Raw genomic sequence first — 18,086 nt, 5'->3', positions numbered from 1 at the left:
AGTAGGACCAATTCTTTTTTGATAATAATTTTGTCATCCTTTTGCACTAAACATGCCAAAAACAAAACAAAACAAAACAAAACAAAAACCCAAACAGAAACAGTGACAACAACAAAACAGACCATCTATCCCATAAATGGTTCACTGAATAAATCAGTATTTTAGTGCTTTACAGCATAATAAGGACAAAAGTCAGATTAACACAACATCTGTAATAATATATGAGCACAACCAGTTAATTAGTGATAATAAAGTCGGCTTCTTGGAATCAGAAGCCATAAATACTTTATACGACATGAGAGAATAGGATGTCTTGAATTCATTATTTGACATTGAGACAAAATGTTGTTTTTCCTGTTTAAAGACTGACATAAACTCAGTTTCCTGAAAGCGTTGAGGGGTGAAGTGGTGCATTGCCCCAGGTGTGACCGGCACAGGGTTATATTTTGTCAAATCATTCTATGCAACACCTTCATTGTATGAGGTTGAGATGGACACGAGAAGAGGTGTAATAATTATGCAGTACTGGATTTCTTAGTCTTATCCACAATTTGACAATAAAAGCTGCCTTGTCATAAAAAGTAACTTACTGTGTTGTGATGTATTGTGTGTAAGTATGGTGATGGGCTGTTTCATTGGCTCAGATTCTTTGTGTTCATGCTTTGTGTTCCTGACTTTTTTTTAAATGGTGACGGCAGTTAGAAAGGTGTCTTTAAGATGAAACTCACATAATTTTTCGACCTTTCTGCATGACTCATGACATGACAGCTCCTTTTCAATAACTGCAACTTATAGCCTCTCATGTTGTCCAACATAGGGTCATCCGGTCAAAAACCGAGGGCTTTTATCAGTATCATTGATTCAAGTGCCACGCTTCTGTGCAGCGCTTTCATCTGCTGCTACTCCACGACCCGAATGTAATCATTTATTAATTGCATTGTGTGAGTTGGAGCAGACATTCAAAAGCTCTGCCTCTATCAAATAGCTCTAATGATCTTGCTTCAGTTTTCCAGCAATATCCACATCAAACACACACATTCCTGTTCTTTCCATTCAAACGCCTGCTTCCTTTTCCCAAACCCTCACATGAAGTAGAGCTGCGCAGTGAGGGTGCTCTTTTTTGACTTCTCGAGCACCTTCAACACCATCCAGCCCCGGCTCCTGCGGGAGAAACTGTCATCCATGGCTGTGGATCCCTATCTCGTGAGCTGGATCACGGACTATCTAACAGACAGACCCCAGTACGTCCGTATGGGGAACTGTCTGTCATCAGTGGTGACCAGCAGCACAGGGGCCCCGCAGGGAACGGTACTCTCCCCCCTTCTCTTCACCCTCTATACAACGGACTTCCAACATAACTCGGGTATGTGCCACATGTAGAAGTTCTCTGATGACACTGCAATTGTGGCCTGTATCAGGGAGGGTGATGAGAGGGAGTACAGGAGAGTGGTGACGGACTTTGTGGGGTGGTGTCAGCGGAATGAGCTTCAGCTAAACATCTCCAAAACCAAGGAGATGGTGCTGGATTTCTGGCGGGCACCACCCTCCCCACAGCCAGTAGTCATTGGGGGTAAAGAGGTGGAGGTAGTGGGGACTTATAAGTACCTGGGGCTGCAGCTGGACAGTAGACTGGACTGGTCGCACAACCTGAACTGTGTATATAAGAAGGGTCAGAGTAGGATGTACTTCTTGAGGAGGCTGGCCTCCTTCAACATCAGCTCTAATCTGCTCAGACTGTTTTACCAGTCCATTGTGTCCAGTGTGCTGTCCTATGCCATTGTGTGTTGGGGTGGTGGTGCCAGGAAACGGGACACAGAGAGACTCGACAGGCTCATCCGGAGGGCTGGTTCTGTGATCGGTCAGGATCTGGACTCTATACAGACTGTTCTAGAAAGGAGGACTATGTCCAGGTTTAGGTCGATCCTGGGTAACACAACCCACCCATTGCACACCACCTTCACCCAGCAGAGGAGCTCCTTCAGTGGCAGACTGCTGTCACCAAGCTCCTCCACTGAGAGACTCAGGACCTCCTTTGTGCCTCGTGCCATAAGAGGGCACAACCACTTTCTCAGAAGGAGGGGGGCCGAAGCCACTAAACAGAAACGGTGGTATGAGGGCCAACAATCCACCGCTAGAGCTCCAAACTCCAGTTTGAAGAGGTCAGAAGTTTTCTCATCAGTAACCACATTGGATCCACGAGGTGACAACTTTGAACCATCCACACAATTCAAAGACTGATTCCTGGGAGTGCTCCCCACTTAAGACAGCAACAGTAATAACGCAGCTTGTGATTTCAGTTTTGTAACACCTTGGCATCAAATTTGGGTCAGAGCGAGACAAGTAGTGACTCCGACTGTTTCATGGAAACCCTCAGTACCAAGGGGTGAAAGGGGTACAAAAAAACCCAAACCCAGACCCCCACCACACACATCAAAAGGTGAATCTTTTATTCTAAGCATCAAAGTGCATTATTCCACTATGATCAAAGCTGCAGCATGGCGGCTGCTCAGAGCTGCTGGAGAAATGAAATTTGGGTTTCCGTTTGCTTGCCTGCTTTGCCTCACGTGGTTCAGACTTCTGCTTCCTCTGTGTCTCGACAGGTGCTTGGGATATTCTACAGAGCTCCACAGTTTGCCCTGTGTGATTGCTCTATTTCCTTCATCCCACAGTTTCACCAATGGATCCACAGGATGGGATTTTAACTGCCCAGATGAATATAAATATGACAAGATTCTGTTGATTCCCTACTTCTTTTAACTACATGTTACTATAGGCAAACGGTAACGGTTTAATACATGGCCTCCATGAGCAAATAATCCACAAATAATACACAGAAATTTTGACTATTTCTGTAAAGTTACTTTTAAAACCTGCCATCAAATTGGATTCCCCAGGAAATGATTCGGGGTAAACAATATTTCACAGGCAATGTTTCAGTGTAATGTATGCAAATTTTCAGTTAAAAGGGAGCAGAGCAAAGAAATTTGAAAATTTCTATCTAGAGAATTTTGTATTTCACACACAACATTTTGTGGTTATGGTTGATGCAGAAGCCAGACCAGTGAGTGAGCAAAGACCAAACTGTCAATTGTAGGTTGATCTGCAGAAGAAGAGGAATTTAGCATTAGTTGATTTCCCTTGATATTTGCAGATATCATCCTAATTGTATTTACATCAGTACCGTATATATATCTTCACACTGGTTTAATAATGTGAAGTTTTATCTTGGCCTTGCTACTGAGCGTTATCCCCTTCTGTGTGTGTGTGTGTGTGTGTGTGTGTGTGTGTGTGTGTGTGTGTGTGTGTGTGTGTGTGTGTGTGTGTGTGTGTGTGTGGTTGTTTCAGGGACCAGTACATACATATATACGTGTCTGAAAATACTAATAAAACACCATGAGTGAAAAAAATAATTTCCTATGGGATAAATAAAGTACATTTCTTTCTTTCTTCTACGTTGCTGATACTAATATTAAGGAAGGCAATTGTGTTGAATTTGCTCAGAGATTTCCAAAATCCCCCCAAAATTGAGGTAATTGCAGATGTTTTAAATTCAATACGTATTTGACCGCAGAGCAGTGAACGGATACATAGTATTCTCAATCCTGTGAAGACATTACTGTGAGCTGTGACTCGCTTATATTTAAACCCAGTCTGTTAATACAGTCTATTAAAGTGAGGAAATAACTGTCAGGTCTTAAAGGTGATAGTGTCATCACTAATGATGTCTGCTAAGGAGGTAAGGTTTACATCACCATTTGTCTGTCTGACTGATTGTATGGGAAAAAAAAAACCCCATAACAACCTGAGCCAGCCAATTGTTTGTGAATTGATAACAACATGAGACAGATACAGCCCAAAGAACAGACATAAATAAAGTCTAGAATTGATGTAGTTCTTAATGTAACATGACAAACATCTAGCTCAAGCAGGTCCACAGCAGATAATTTGAAAATGATGCTGACAGAAAGGAAAGGACGATCGGCAATAATTGGTCAGGGAAGAATACCTTCTAATAACAGCTTTATCTGCTCCATTACTGAATGTAAACTATCTTGAACGGATTGAAATCCATAAAATTATAAACCTCGATCATTCTAATGATTTTAACAGTATTTAACAGCATTTTAACAGAATTGCTAGTTACTACACAGTGTACACTTTATCTACTGTAAAACACCTCTAAAGGTAAGCTACGTGCTACATGCTACAGAGTCATACAGTAGATCGTCAACATCCACATCTGACTGTGGCTGTTGTTGGATGCCATTGAAAAGCTGGTCGAGAGTTCCTTGAAGTGTTTTCTTCTTCTTCTCCTCCTCAAGGATTAAATTATAAGGAGCAAAACCTAACTGTACACTAACCTAAATTCATAACAATTGCGTGGACCATGAGTGACACTTTACAGTAGATCTTGGAAATATGTGCATGTATTTTAACATGATTCTATATTTTTATTTATTATTTTAATGTTTATTAATTTATTATTGTATAGTAAAATGATTTTATGTATTTTGACAGTTTTCTAGTAATTTTAAGAGTTCAATATTTGTGGCGGACAGACGTTTATTCAAGTGAAAGGAAGTAAACTTAAATATTATTTTTCTGTTTATTTTATTTATTTTTGCAAACCAATGTATAACCAAGAAATATTTAAATCAAAATTACCTGTATTTTATTTTATTATGTGTTGACTTTGCATTTAAAAAAAAAAAAATTCTGGTAAATCTTAGGGAATAGTGCTTTAGTATTTAGAGCAATTATGGCATTCAAATTACCTCAAATGGCGATTATAAATTCAAATTTTATAAATGACAACTTATGAACAATTCAACTTACGAAGAAGCCTCTCAGGAACCAATTGTGTTTGTATGTTGAGGACTACTTGTATATAAGCAACAGGATTACCCTGCCAGCCACATTTCATTTGATCAAACTCAATCTAATCTTTTGATTTAACTACCACACACAGACGCACCCACACACGCACACACAAGCACAATTTTCTCCTTTTTGTCTCAGGCCATCAACACTCCCTTGCAAGTAAGAACAAATTCCAGAAAAATAAATATTCCGTCTCACTGGGACCATCTGTGTGAATGATCAGGCTGTCATAGCCAACTACACGCCTGAATGAAGTGTTAATGTTTTAGTATGCACAAGAAAATTTTGCCACATTGAATATAAAAAATATGTGGGTGAGTGACTCATTGGTAATATCTGTTCATTTTCAGACACATGCTCACCGAAGCTATTTTGGGCTATTAAAACGTTACACGTTCATTTGGGTACATACGAGTAATAATAATAAAAAAAGACTAAGCTGCTAAAAATGTGTGAGGATGAACTAAAAAACACATTCTTACCACTCCAAAGGTTAAACTGAGATTCTAGGGCTCGACAATCATCAGTCACCATTCGCTTCACAAATTACTCGTGGTAGAGAGTTTTTTGTCACAAATTTGTCTATATGCTTCCATTTTTACATATCAAAACCTCAGCAGCAAAAGCTTTTTGATTGATGAGACGTATGTAATTAGATGTAAAAACCAGAGGGGGGGATGATTCCTCCCCCAACATATTGCACCCTGAGACTTTCAAATGATGGAATCTAAACTTGAGATGAGGAGTGAACTGCTCTAAGTATATTCTGACTCTGCTGATGGGGGTTGTAAGGGATGAGTGTGTGTAGGCCCCTGACTGATATCAGATAAGTTCCTGTGGACAGGAATAGCACTAATAAACACAACTGAAAAAGATAAAGGTGCTAGTAATTGGCACCTCGCGTTTGTGTTTCCTGCGACATTGTGAAAATTTATTGGATGGTTGGAGTTTAAAGTATAACGTGGGTAACTTTTGAAGAGGAGAGCTTTCAAGCAAACTACAAAGTGATTACAGTAATGTAGAGAGAGCTGACATAATTTGATTCCAGGACAGACATGAAAGATCTCTTGCAGCTATGGTCTGGATCACACATTGAAGTCCCTCACACAACATTCAGATTGTATTTAGAGATTTAGGGTGGAAACAAAAGCATATTAGGTATTTTTTAAGGGAATCCAAATCATACATCCTGCACTATGTGTGCAACAGCCTTTTCCTACTGTTTGATAATGGCTGTTTACAATGATGGTGATGGCAACCCTTGGCACTTGTAAGGAATGAATAGGCCATAAATCTTAACATTTCATACGTCCGAAGCAGTTATGAACAGACATTTGGAGCACCCTACGTGGTTGAGCTGATGTCACAGGATTTCCTTTACATTAACTTCTCCTCCTCTGCCAGCCTCTGTTGATCTGTAGATGTATTGCAATTCCAGTATCTGCCAAGTCTGAGCATTAGCCAGCTGTACCTTCTTACAGGAAATCAAAATTGCAGTGTTGATTAGTCTGACAGGGCTAGACACATTTGCGCTACCTGACTCCTTTGTATGCAAGGGGTGCGTCAACATCTTAATATTAGTGAAGGTGAAAAAGTGAAGCTCACATAAAACATGGTGCTGAGGTTACAGCTGTTTGACCTTGGAGTTGACTTGTGATTTCATTTGAGATTCAACCCTACTCATGTAAGGCGGGTCATGCTGTTTAATCTTTCAAGTATTGTTTTCAGTACTTTGAAATTTTGGAGGAACTTTAGAAAGCCAATTAAAAGTGTCTGGTGATGTTCCATCACAAAGCACGGCACCAAAACATCTCCATGGCTCAATGATTTAAATACCAGCCTCAGTCAAACTGCTGTATTTCTCATGTAAACAAGCTTATAGACTCATGACTGCTCACCTGTGTGACACTGTCCCTCATTGTTGGCGAGCGCTGTTTGCGGGTGGTGGTTGTGGCCATCGTAGTGGTTGTTTCCATGATTGTGGTGGACATATCAGCCAGAGGGGTGGTGGAGGTGGTGTCAGTAGTGAGCACCGAGGGCACGTCACCCACCAGCCGCAGGTTGCCCTGGCTCTGGACGTTAGGGTCCCCCTCAGCTGCTAGTTTGAGCACCTGAAGGCCATTGTAGTACATGCCTGAGATCTGGCCCTGGAAGTGGCGACCCTTCTCTCCACCACCTCCAATTTTTATGAACGCCTGGCTGTTGAAGATGGTCAGCTGGCGACCTGATAGGTGCGAGGCAAAGAAGGTGACGAAATGACGAAAAAGAAAGAGAAGTGGAAGCAAGAGAAGAGAAATCATGGAAAGATGGAGAGAAGAAGAGGGATAGGGCAAAGAATACAAATCAGTCATGGTCTCTTGGTGAGCTCGCTTACAAAACAGTTATACACAGGCACATTGTGGAACAGGAGATAGAGGGGTCGCTTCAATCACAAGGGATTTCCTGGGAAACACTTTTCAGAAATTGGATCTTGGTGTGCTGCATTTCTAGCCATTATAGGCTTGGGCGTGTGCCGTTTTCTGAGAAAGACAGCTTGAACCTGGCAGTCAAATAAATTACAGGGGCAGTTACGGGTTGACCCCGACTGAAGGTGCGCAATGAAATGCATCTCATTTGCCCTGAGAGGGAATATATTGGAACAATGCTGGGTCTGTGTCATTGACCTCCGATGCACCTGAGTTGCACAATGATAAAGTACTCTGCCAATAGGAAAATTTCACCTGACTCTGCCATCCAAAAGAAGAAAATGTGATCCTCATTGGAAGGAAATGTTTAATTCAATAGGGGCCATCCCTCTCTGTGGTCATTATTATTAATCTGGACAGATAGATGGATGAAGGCAGTATAAGGTCGCCAGTTTAACCAGTGTCCAATACTAATGTGTTACCAGGACTTGCACCTGTACGACAACCTGTACCAGGTTGTCGTACAGGTGTAGCTTTTCTTCTTGTATTTTCTAACTGATGCCAGTTTAGTTTTATTTACACTTTACACTTTTTATTTCTACATGATGTTCATATCATGGTTCACCATCCCAATGGAATAATACAAACTCTTACTCCTATTATGAATTTTGTGTACATGAGGACAGATGGCGAGGAGAGGGAAGGTAGTATTATTGCAGGATTGTTTGAAGGATGTGGGTTCAAAACAGAACCGATGAGGTGATTACTTATCAGAGCAGCCAAACATCTCATTTAATGGATAAATCAATCCCTGTACGGATGGAGGGCCTGTGTTTGTTTGTGCAAAGGATACTCCACTAATGTGTGCATTTGCATCATGTGAACTCTCTAGAGATGTCATGCTACGGATGTCTGAAATGAGATACCCTCCCGGCTTGGTGGGAGTATGTGTTCTGTATTCATGAATGCATGCATACACATCACACAGGTATGAAAGGCCACAGCCGCCCCTCAAGCGCATATGATTGCACATTTGCAATTCATGCACATGTCATTTGCTGTGGCTGGCTTCTGTGTGTAATTGTGTTAAATGATGATGTATGAAGCCTCTGAATGCCTTCTGAATATTGCTATTGTTTTCTCAGTGCAATATCAAGACAGCCCTCCACACACTATCATAGAGACACTGAGGACCGGTCCACATTTGTTTTTCATTTGAGTGTGAGAGGCTGCTTCATTACTGTAATTATGATTTATCTTAATAGGTTCACTCATCCTGACACATGTGTAACACCCTTGTGGGTGGGACTATCAGACCGATAATGTCTCATACATGCACATGCACTTGTGTGTGGATGCATGAAACCATCCGTACTGTGTATGTGCTTCTACAAGTTATTTTTCACCAAACTGGTGGACAGTGAATCTATTCTACTGAGCTGTGGCCCATTGCATGTGTCAACCCATTATCAGATCATTAGCATCACCAGCAATCATGAGGGGGCCCAAATATAACCTTCAAAATTATGAGACATAATCTCACATATGCACATTTGACATAATATCTGAATCTCACTGTATCACCTCTGCATGTTTGTGGAGGAGTGATGGGACAGACAGATTGCTAAACTGGAAATGAACGGACATCAGATAGCAAAACAGAGGAATCACACTTGTGTGCATAGCAGAAACCTTGAAACATCACATGAGATCACACTCGGTAATGCACGTTAATAATCCGGGCCGACCTTACTTCCCTGTTGTAACTCTTCCAGTGTCCTTGACTGGAGGACATGTACTGTACACACACACCACAGCCCACAGGGTCTCCTATTTCAAGCGGACCAATCGACCCCCATTCTCCAGTTTAGGGTGATAAAGAGTGCAGTGAATTTGAGGGCACACATTGAAATGATGTGTACTGACAGGGCAGTTTACCCCAGATGCGATGAGTGCATGTTTGTGTGATAGAATGTAGCCATATTGAAACATGTATTCTGGTTCTGATTTAGATAATGAAAGGTTATTTATACCTGTAAAACAGATGGGTTTGTGTGGTCTCTATTTAAAGCCACGTTTCAACTACAGCATGTGGTCGTGTTGTGTGGCGGTGAGCATTGAGCACCGGAGAGCACAGTGACAGCTGTTTGTTAATTCATCCCACCAGAGGAGGAGGAAACAACGAAAGGTGCCCTCCAGACGAGATGAAGGGAAATCAGAGTTTGTTTCTGGAGCTGTCTGGTAGGGATTGGGACCCTAACAAGGCCTGATGAAGTTATCATTTCACTGTCTGTTGGGTCAAATCAAAAGTGACGTGCGGTTTTACAGCCAATTTTAGTGGTGGACATGGGCAGGTTGGGGGTGGGGTCACAGCCCTCACCCTACAGAGAGAATGGTGTGTGTGCCTCTATATTATAACTCAGGGTTTTAACTTTTGCTATAAGGAAGAATTAGGTGACTTTTTTGCCTGTGAGATTTGGCCTTGTCAAATGGTGTTTATTTCCAAACATTTATTCACATAAGCCTTTCTTTTTGTGCGTTTGGAAGCGTTTCCACACAGGGTTTGCACACTGATGAGGATCCGTTGGACCAGTTTGATGGGATTAGGAGGCGGTTGTCTGGCCTCTCTTCACAGGGCTGTTAAAATGCTAATTAATGAGCATTTCTTTAGATGAGAGAGGCTGGAGCAGGAGCAGGTTTGGACGGTTGGGGTGGGGGCTTGTCCAGCTACTCAACATACCAGGTATTCATAGCCGCACACAATTCCTTCATTGACTCACACTTCAATGCAGAGACCATACCAGGAGTCACTGAATACTGTAAAGTTCTAATAAGGCTTTCAGCTTATACCAAGGCAATTTGGTGAGCTGGTGTGTTGTTTTCCTGTGTTTTAGGAATAACTGCTGGCACTTAAACTTTTTATTTTCTTTTAATTGGAGCTGAATTCTGATGATTCCAGATGGATCAGAGTATCACTCCTGAGCATTGAGATCATGAGTTATTTGCTTCAGTATTAATAAAACGAAAAATCCAAATGTGTGAACAGTGAGTTAGAGAGAGCAGAGGGAAGCTCAGCCATAGAGTTGTCAGTAAATTTAAATGATGTATCTTACAGACTCTGGTTGTTCAACTTTCTACTTCCAACACATTGCCCTTTAGGCCTCATAATGATTGGCTGTTGGAACAAACTTACATGCCATACATTCTAAAATCAAAAGCTGGTAACTCGAGTCCAACCGTGTCATTGGTTAAATCAATTGTATCTCATATTGCATGCTAGTTCTTCCTATGCAAATATAGTGTATATGTTTCCATGCATATCCAAAACTGTTTAAATCAATCCACTGGACTTTAAGAAAGTTTCTTGAAAACATTTCACCTCTCATCCAAGAGGCTTCTTCAGTTCTGAAGATGGCTAGTCTTGTTCCAGCTTACTAACCCTGTGTGGTGTGGTCAGTGCTATTTCAATGACCAAAGTTGAAACCCATCAGACTTCAGAGATGTAATATTTTTAATATTTACTTCTGTTCATCCTCCCATATCTTTACCAAACTGTATTTGAGATCATATAGTATGTTATCATAAAACCCATTGGAGGATATAGGATGCACATTAGTCAGATTAGTCATAAAGAAAAATGAAAATAACTCTGGTTAAGAGTTATGTTTTGAAAGGAGCAGGAAGCTGAGTGAAAAGCAATCTGAGGAGGAGTGGGGAGTCAAACATCTCTTATATGTATTGTCCTATGAATACCAAGGCCAGGTTTCCATTGTAGGCTGCTGAAGTGTGCATTCTTCTGTTTTCATTGACTGGATATGCTGCAACTTGGTACATCTTTGCTACTTTCCTACAGCTTGGATATACAGTATATACAGTATCTGGTAAATCAGGTGGTCTTCTTTAAAAAAGAATTATCATTTGCAGTTTCTTGCCTTTGGTTGGATTGCATGGATTTTAGTGAGTGGAGTGAGAGCTGCATTGACTTGAATCATTACTGTAATGACCCTTGCATCTCACAGCATCTCGTGTAGCTGGAAAGAACATTTGTCTTTATTCCATGTATAATGCATAGTGGAATTTTGACTGCTGTACCACTACCTTTTTTAGGTGGAAGGTAATCAATATGAATAGAATCATGGCTGCCTCCAACTGTACAACTTAAACTGTCCTGTTGTTTCATCTAGAGACTTCTTGCAGTAGTATCCCTGAAGAGAAGCTTTACTATAATTGGTGCTGGCTCCATTACAATAATAAAGTTTCAAGGAAATCCTCGCTATTCCTGAAACTGATCTACAATGTGTAATCTAGCCTCCTAGGTAGTGGCCATAGGGCAGTCTTTGAGCTTTATATTGAATTCCCCTGAGACAGGGATGATAAACAACAAAAAGGTTGGACAGGGACAGAGACAATTGGGACATTGGAGATGACAGGAGCAAGGGAGGATGAAAAAATGGGACAGAGAGTAAATGAGCCTGCATGAGGATAGAATGAGAAGGAGATGAAGCGAGAGCATGGAGGGAGGGACGGGCATGACAGGCTCGAGGGAAAAAAAAGAACAAGAGGGATCTTGAATTTAAAGGAATTGTGTGAGGAAGAAGACATACATTAATACATGACAGTCTGATGGTGAGGGAAGCATAGAAGTCAGAGCAGTGAGCTGTGGGAAAAAGAAAAAAAAGAACGCAAAATCCGATGAAGTGCCTCACATGTAGAGAACATGGAAAGCCTCTATCACCCTCCCTCATTCTCCAGCAGAGTTGAAAAATGTTGGGTTTATAATGGGTCACAGCTCCCTGCTGTGTCACGACATGTCTTATTACCAGAAGCGACGATCATGCAGAGGAAGTAGGTGTAAATTTACTGAGGTGGGTAGAATCCTGCCAGTGTCTTCAGCTCAATATGATGTCGAAAACACTGCTGTGAAAGTGCAATTACAATATGCAACTAAGTACTCTAATTATTTGTTCAATTTTGACTAATTTTCTGTATGACTCTGGTTATTCCAATGTGGGGAGTGACTGTGAAGACAGATGTTGATATATTTCTTCAGCCTGTAGTCACCAAAGTAACTAGCACATTTTCCACAAAAAATAACTTACATTTTCTGTAATACAGTCTCCCTGTAATGTGAGATTTTTTTTCTGAGGCATGAATTTTGAGGAAATCTTTGATCGAGACTCATCTCAGCCTCAGCAGCACAGTCTCCTGAGATCCAGTGGAAAACCTATAAAGCTGGTGGCAAATTAAGGCAAAAAGATACCATTTCGACTGTGTTTATTGATGTAATCTCTTGTGCCACTGGGAAAGGTTGGGGGAGGTGACTGAGCCAACTTTGGAGACAATAAGGGTATATTTTGTACCATTGGTGTGGCATGTAGTAGTTCACATATTTGTTATAGACAATCTTTTATACATCACAAAGTTAAGAAAGTTGAGAATACAGGAAATATTTTGTCACTGTAAAGACAGATGAGGTAAAAAACAAGAGTTGGCAGGTTTAGAAAAACAAAAACCTTCCAGGTAAGCCAAATATATTTGACAACAAATATCCATGCAGTCTGATATAAATAGTGACAGTGCAGGAACAAAGATTTCCTGTATCAGGAACCAGCTAAATGCATTTTTTTCAGAATGAAAGTGCTGCTGCCTGAGAAGCCCAGTCACCGATCCTAAACATGGAAAGGGGGGGGGGTAGTCTAGTAGAACTGGTAGGTCTACTGGCAAGTTATAGTGTGACATGTTGGGATGGATATCAAAAATTAAGGTGAGCTCACCAATAAACAAAATGGTTTAGACCTGTTGATCTGGATTCTTCAGATTTTGTGTGATTCTTCCGACTTTAAGTTATTATACTCCCAGATACCAGCAATATTTTCAGAAAAACGTTTTATTACAATACAGTGTTGTTAAAATTGTCCATTTTTTGTTCTGTCTGTATTTAATATCTGTCTTTTCCTTCTAATGTGTCGTAATAGCAACTCAATCTGTCCTGGTGAAATTTGAAAACATGACTCCGTCTGTGCCTGAGGAACAACTGATTAATTTGATCTTATCAGATGAGTGACGGTTACATCACTCATCCTTGTGGACAGTTACGTATACGTAGAGAGGAGGATTCTATACAGGTAACATGCTGTTGGAGTCACAAGAGCACTAGCATGTTTCCAGTTGCAGCTTCACTTCAGTGCAGCACCCTCCTCAACTTTTTTTTTTTTCTAAATAGAGAGCAATGGCTTGTCTCAGATGAGCTGTGGTCTGTAATTACAAGTTAAGCTGAGCCAAGCCGGGGAGTGGGTTGGGCTTGGGCCATGCTCAGTTTGCTAATGCGCAGACTGTTTGTTGGAGGCTGTGAAATAACGGCTGGATATACGTGACAAATCCCAGAATGTACGTGGAAAGGAGAGGTGGGGACAGCGGTTTGATACTGTGCTGTCGCAGTGCTCAACCCATGCCCCGGCTGTTAGCAGCTAACAGAGAGTAGGTGACTGTCAGAGGGAGGTGAAGAAAGATTGTAGGGGTGAAGATGAGAGGAAGATCTAAGTGTAGCCTTCATCAGTAGAGGGGATGTGAAAGGGCTGCAGTGGGAGACAGCAGTATCTTACACCAAAATCACCATCATTATGACGACTCTCTACTTCTCTCTATTCCTGTTATCACACCAGGAGGACGGATATCCTATGGCTGCAGGAGCTTCTATATGTTACTCTTAGCAGAGTTGCAGGGTGGGAGGCACCTAACCTGTGTCAATTCACTGCTTTGTGATGTATCAAAGAACACTGGAGAACACTGGACAGTTTGGTGGGCCTGCAGAATTTCTAGCATGTGTATCAACAAACTAGAACTCCCCCAATTTCCATTTTATCAAAAAAAGAAAATAATGAGGAGGGAGAAAGTCGAAGAAGACTGAACACAACGGGGGTGGGATGCTGACAAAGTCAATTATGAAGGGCTCCCAAGTTATCTTCTTGGCCCACGGCTCTCTTTGGTAATTAGGAGATTTCGGCTTTTATGCTCCTTGGAAGTTGTCTGATTTGGGTAGAGGGTTATGAATAAAATGGGTTTGACAGAGGAGCTGACAGGTCAACCATTGGTTGACAAGCAGCAGTGTGGACCCATTGCACTCTTAAAGCAGAGGAGTTGGAACTGTGGTGGTGAATCTGCAGAGCACTGGATCAAATCTTATGTGGCATCGTCTGTGATCCAATATCTGTAAGTATACCTGAATAATGTACACTGTTCAGAGGGACTGAGTGAAATTTCATGGCCTCATCTAGTCTCCTTTTATTCTGTTATATTTTGGGCCATTTCATGAAGAGGAACGGTGAAATAAAGGAAAAGTGTCTTTCTTTCAAGCTACAGAACATGTTAAAGGAGATACAATTTCCCTTATTTTCCTTCACTATGACCATATTGGTAGAGAGATCAAATGAAAAAAAAGGAGAGACTGTAACTCAGCGGAACATGGAGCTTATCATAGGTTTGCTGGGAGCCAGACTGAGCTTCTCTCTGCCGACTGAGGCCTGATGTGAGAGAATCTCTGAAATGACGATTGGATCATGAAGGGCAGATCTGGACTGATGCCTGGCCGAAAGATGTTGATTTAGTCTGTGGCCCAAACCATGAGGAAGGAATGGATTGCTTGGGTGCAGGGAAGCTTATATCATTAAACACTCAACAGCGAAACTGATTCTGCCGGAATTACAGTGATCCTCTTTTTGCACCTACCTGCACCTCTCATGGTGTTGGAACTCTGATCCCTGGGGAACAGCTCAGATGAACTGATTCTTGTTTGTATTTTGTAATCATTCGTTTCTAATGGTAACACATTAGTATAATTGTTAAAGCAACAGGCCAGCTGAACTTACAAAATGCTAGTTTTTGGTGGAAGAGAGTGAACAGAAAATGGGGGATGGGCACGATTATAGTAAGTTTTATTTTGGATGGAGCTGTTGAAAACTTTTTGGACTCTGATTTTTTACCCTCCATTGGATCCCTGTAACAGTTGCCATTTTGGATCTAGTCAGGAAGCCTGGAGCTGGACAGAGATGCCCACTTTGATCTGCCTCACACAGCGGCAGCAGAATCGGGATAAGGGCTTCGGAATGAGATGCAGTGCAGTGCATAGCACAACCCTCCTCGAGGTCCCTGTTGGCTCCACTGACTTCCATTATGTCCAAGTGTGACTAAAATATATTTGTGCGAGTGACCGATTGGTGCACTAACTTTATTTCTCTCCATGCATGAGCATAATAGTGTGTGAATCATACAATTGGAATGGTACTGTTGTAGTAATACCATTGTAGCTTCATGATTGTTGGGTTTTACAGGACTGATGAAACATGTAAGGACATTGGAGAGGAGGCCAATGGGGCTGATTGTTTTGAGCACTCTGGTTAATGACCCAGAAAGGCATTAATCCCAAAAAATCAACACAGATTGGAGACCCCATATTGGCAACACAGCCTGGACCATTGCTGGACATGAACTAGGGGGATGAATGATCCAGCCTGCTTGCCACAACAGTCTGTAACCCTCATTCAAATGTTCACACACCCTTCATCCTGCACAGAAAATGACATATAGAACAAAAGATTCATAACAGTTTCCATTCACATAGTGGTGAAAACAATAAATGTTAAAGGGACCTTCATTTATATCACATATTTTGGCTAAATGATCCAGAGCAGATAGATTATTTTTTACATTAGTGTTCAGTTATTTTCTTTGTTTTAACCCTCTGAGTTCTGCATCACATGAAAATGGAGAAAATACCAGTAAAACATTTGCGTCTTTTAGTCAGAGTTAGAACTTCTTTAGGTTTTTATTTAGTTTTCGTCCCAAGCGATTGACGCAACCTGCCCAAGTTCTTCCAAATATTGGACATCCACGTCCAATTGTGTTAAACTTCATTTATAACAAGGTTATAACTGAGGGCTCTCTGAATTTGTACCCAGCAGGACAGCTGGAAAATGTCTCTAAACGCCTCCATTCACGAACATGGAGAATGATGTGGAGTCACAGGAGAAGCCCTCAGCAGTTAGTCTGGTTGGAGTTTGGTTTGCTGTTAGGTGGTTAGATTCTGCTTAGGAGTTTCTTGAAGATCTAGCCGCTTCCTTATCAAAGCAACATACAACTTTAACCCTTTGAGATCGAAAATGTCCACTACTCCCCCTCATTATCTAGACTAACGGATCTTAAATACAAAACATAATCTGCTTTCAAAACCACTGTGTCTCTTCTGTCCATGACGGCTATCTCTAATCTTATTATTAGATAATGATGACCTTGTAAATTTCTATGAAAAATATGTCCTGACCAAAGTCGTCACTTGAAGATTAAGGAGGATTACTTGCTTATTTAATTTTAATTCTTTTTGCTGAATGCTAACTGATTTGCGTTATAGAAGAAATAGTCTACCACATTCAATTTCAAGATCATTCTCATTAGAATTTCATAGAATGCATTAATCTTTTTTTTTTTTTTAAATAAAGTAGGCTAGTAATTTTTTATTGATCTAGTTTTTCACTCAACTTTCATTTCCCAAGCTTTTTAATTCTGTATCTAAACTCACCTCAGCAGAAGTGAAAAACCAAATTCACTGCAGGAGAACAGGCATTTTATAAGAGCTTGGAAATAAATGGAAAGATTGTTTTGTTTCCATCAAATAATCATGCAGATACCTTGCTTATCTTGTTTGCCTGTTGCATCAATACTTCATTTTAGTCTGAGGCAAATTTTATCTTCCTCATTCCTGCATTTGTTATCGTGCACGCTACTGTTTCTGAGGAGGCGATCCAGGTCAGACAAATAGCTGATGCATGAAACTCTGAATTTGTGATAATCCTAATTCATTAATAAGCAAATACAAGAAAAAAACTCACATACTTCAGCTTTGGACATTTAGATTTATCTAGAATTCATGATGTGTACTGAAGTGAGTAAAAAAGTGAGTAAAAAACACTCCATGTGTGTTTTAAAACACACATGGAGTGTGCTTTTGTGGTTTATTTTATCCCTCTCTCATTTGTAAGAATCAACCACCTTCAGCAGCACAAACAAACTTCTCAAACACAAAGAGGTTGGGACTTTTCGGCACTCAAAGGGTTAAAGTATCATCACCTTGATGGAACCACATTCGACACTTGTGATTCTGTGCATGATTGACTGCATGATGTGGGGCTGATAGTGGCGCCCACATGCAGACTGATTACTGAACACTTCAACAGTCCCTTTAACTTTTAGTGAATTTCATGGGATGTTTGTCTGTCTTGAAAGATCCAATAAGCCAGTGAACATTTTTGTTTTCATATGTGATAATTTCACAATCAGCCAACAAAAAAACACAGGAAATAAGGAATCAGTAGGCTGTTTACATGTGGTCAGGTTATTAGGGGTTATGCTGGGTTATTTGGGGGTTAATTCTCTGAAGAGATGCAGCCCCAGTTTAAGGTGTTTTGGATGCGGTCCCCTGGATAACTGGATTCCAATTTGTGAGAATGGCATCATTACTACAAACTATATACTGGATATTTGTACTGAAATACCAGTTATTCAATTTCTGGTGTAAAATACAATAGAAATCAACAGCTTTTAAAGTAATGCCTGATTTCAAAGTCGTCTTTCCGTGACAAATTGAAATACTGAAAAGAAAGTCGTTGGGATCTCTCAGCCAATTATTGTGAGGCACGTTTTATCTGTGGATTATGGGGGACATTCATTTTCCACTAAAGAGCCAGCTCACATTCACCCCTGCTGCTTGGCACTGCACCTCCTCCAGAGTGGTGGTTAACGGTGGGTTAG

General features: G+C 40.9%; 1 protein-coding gene across 4 annotated transcripts in view; it reads right to left on the bottom strand.

The window, feature by feature from the left end:
• nrxn2b (neurexin 2b) overlaps positions 1–18,086 on the bottom strand; it is a 581,101-nt gene that overhangs the window by 11,069 nt on the left and 551,946 nt on the right. For all 4 annotated transcript variants that reach the window (XM_068307857.1, XM_068307860.1, XM_068307859.1 and 1 more), the window contains one exon: positions 6,780–7,105. In XM_068307857.1, the coding sequence (XP_068163958.1) occupies positions 6,780–7,105 (326 nt within the window). The remainder of the gene's footprint in view (positions 1–6,779; positions 7,106–18,086) is intronic.

Source organism: Antennarius striatus, chromosome 23 (assembly GCF_040054535.1).
Source record: "Antennarius striatus isolate MH-2024 chromosome 23, ASM4005453v1, whole genome shotgun sequence".
In the NCBI taxonomy this organism is placed as follows: Eukaryota; Metazoa; Chordata; class Actinopteri; order Lophiiformes; family Antennariidae; genus Antennarius; species Antennarius striatus.
Note: the sequence above shows the minus strand (reverse complement) of the source record. Positions and strands in the feature narration are given on the sequence as shown.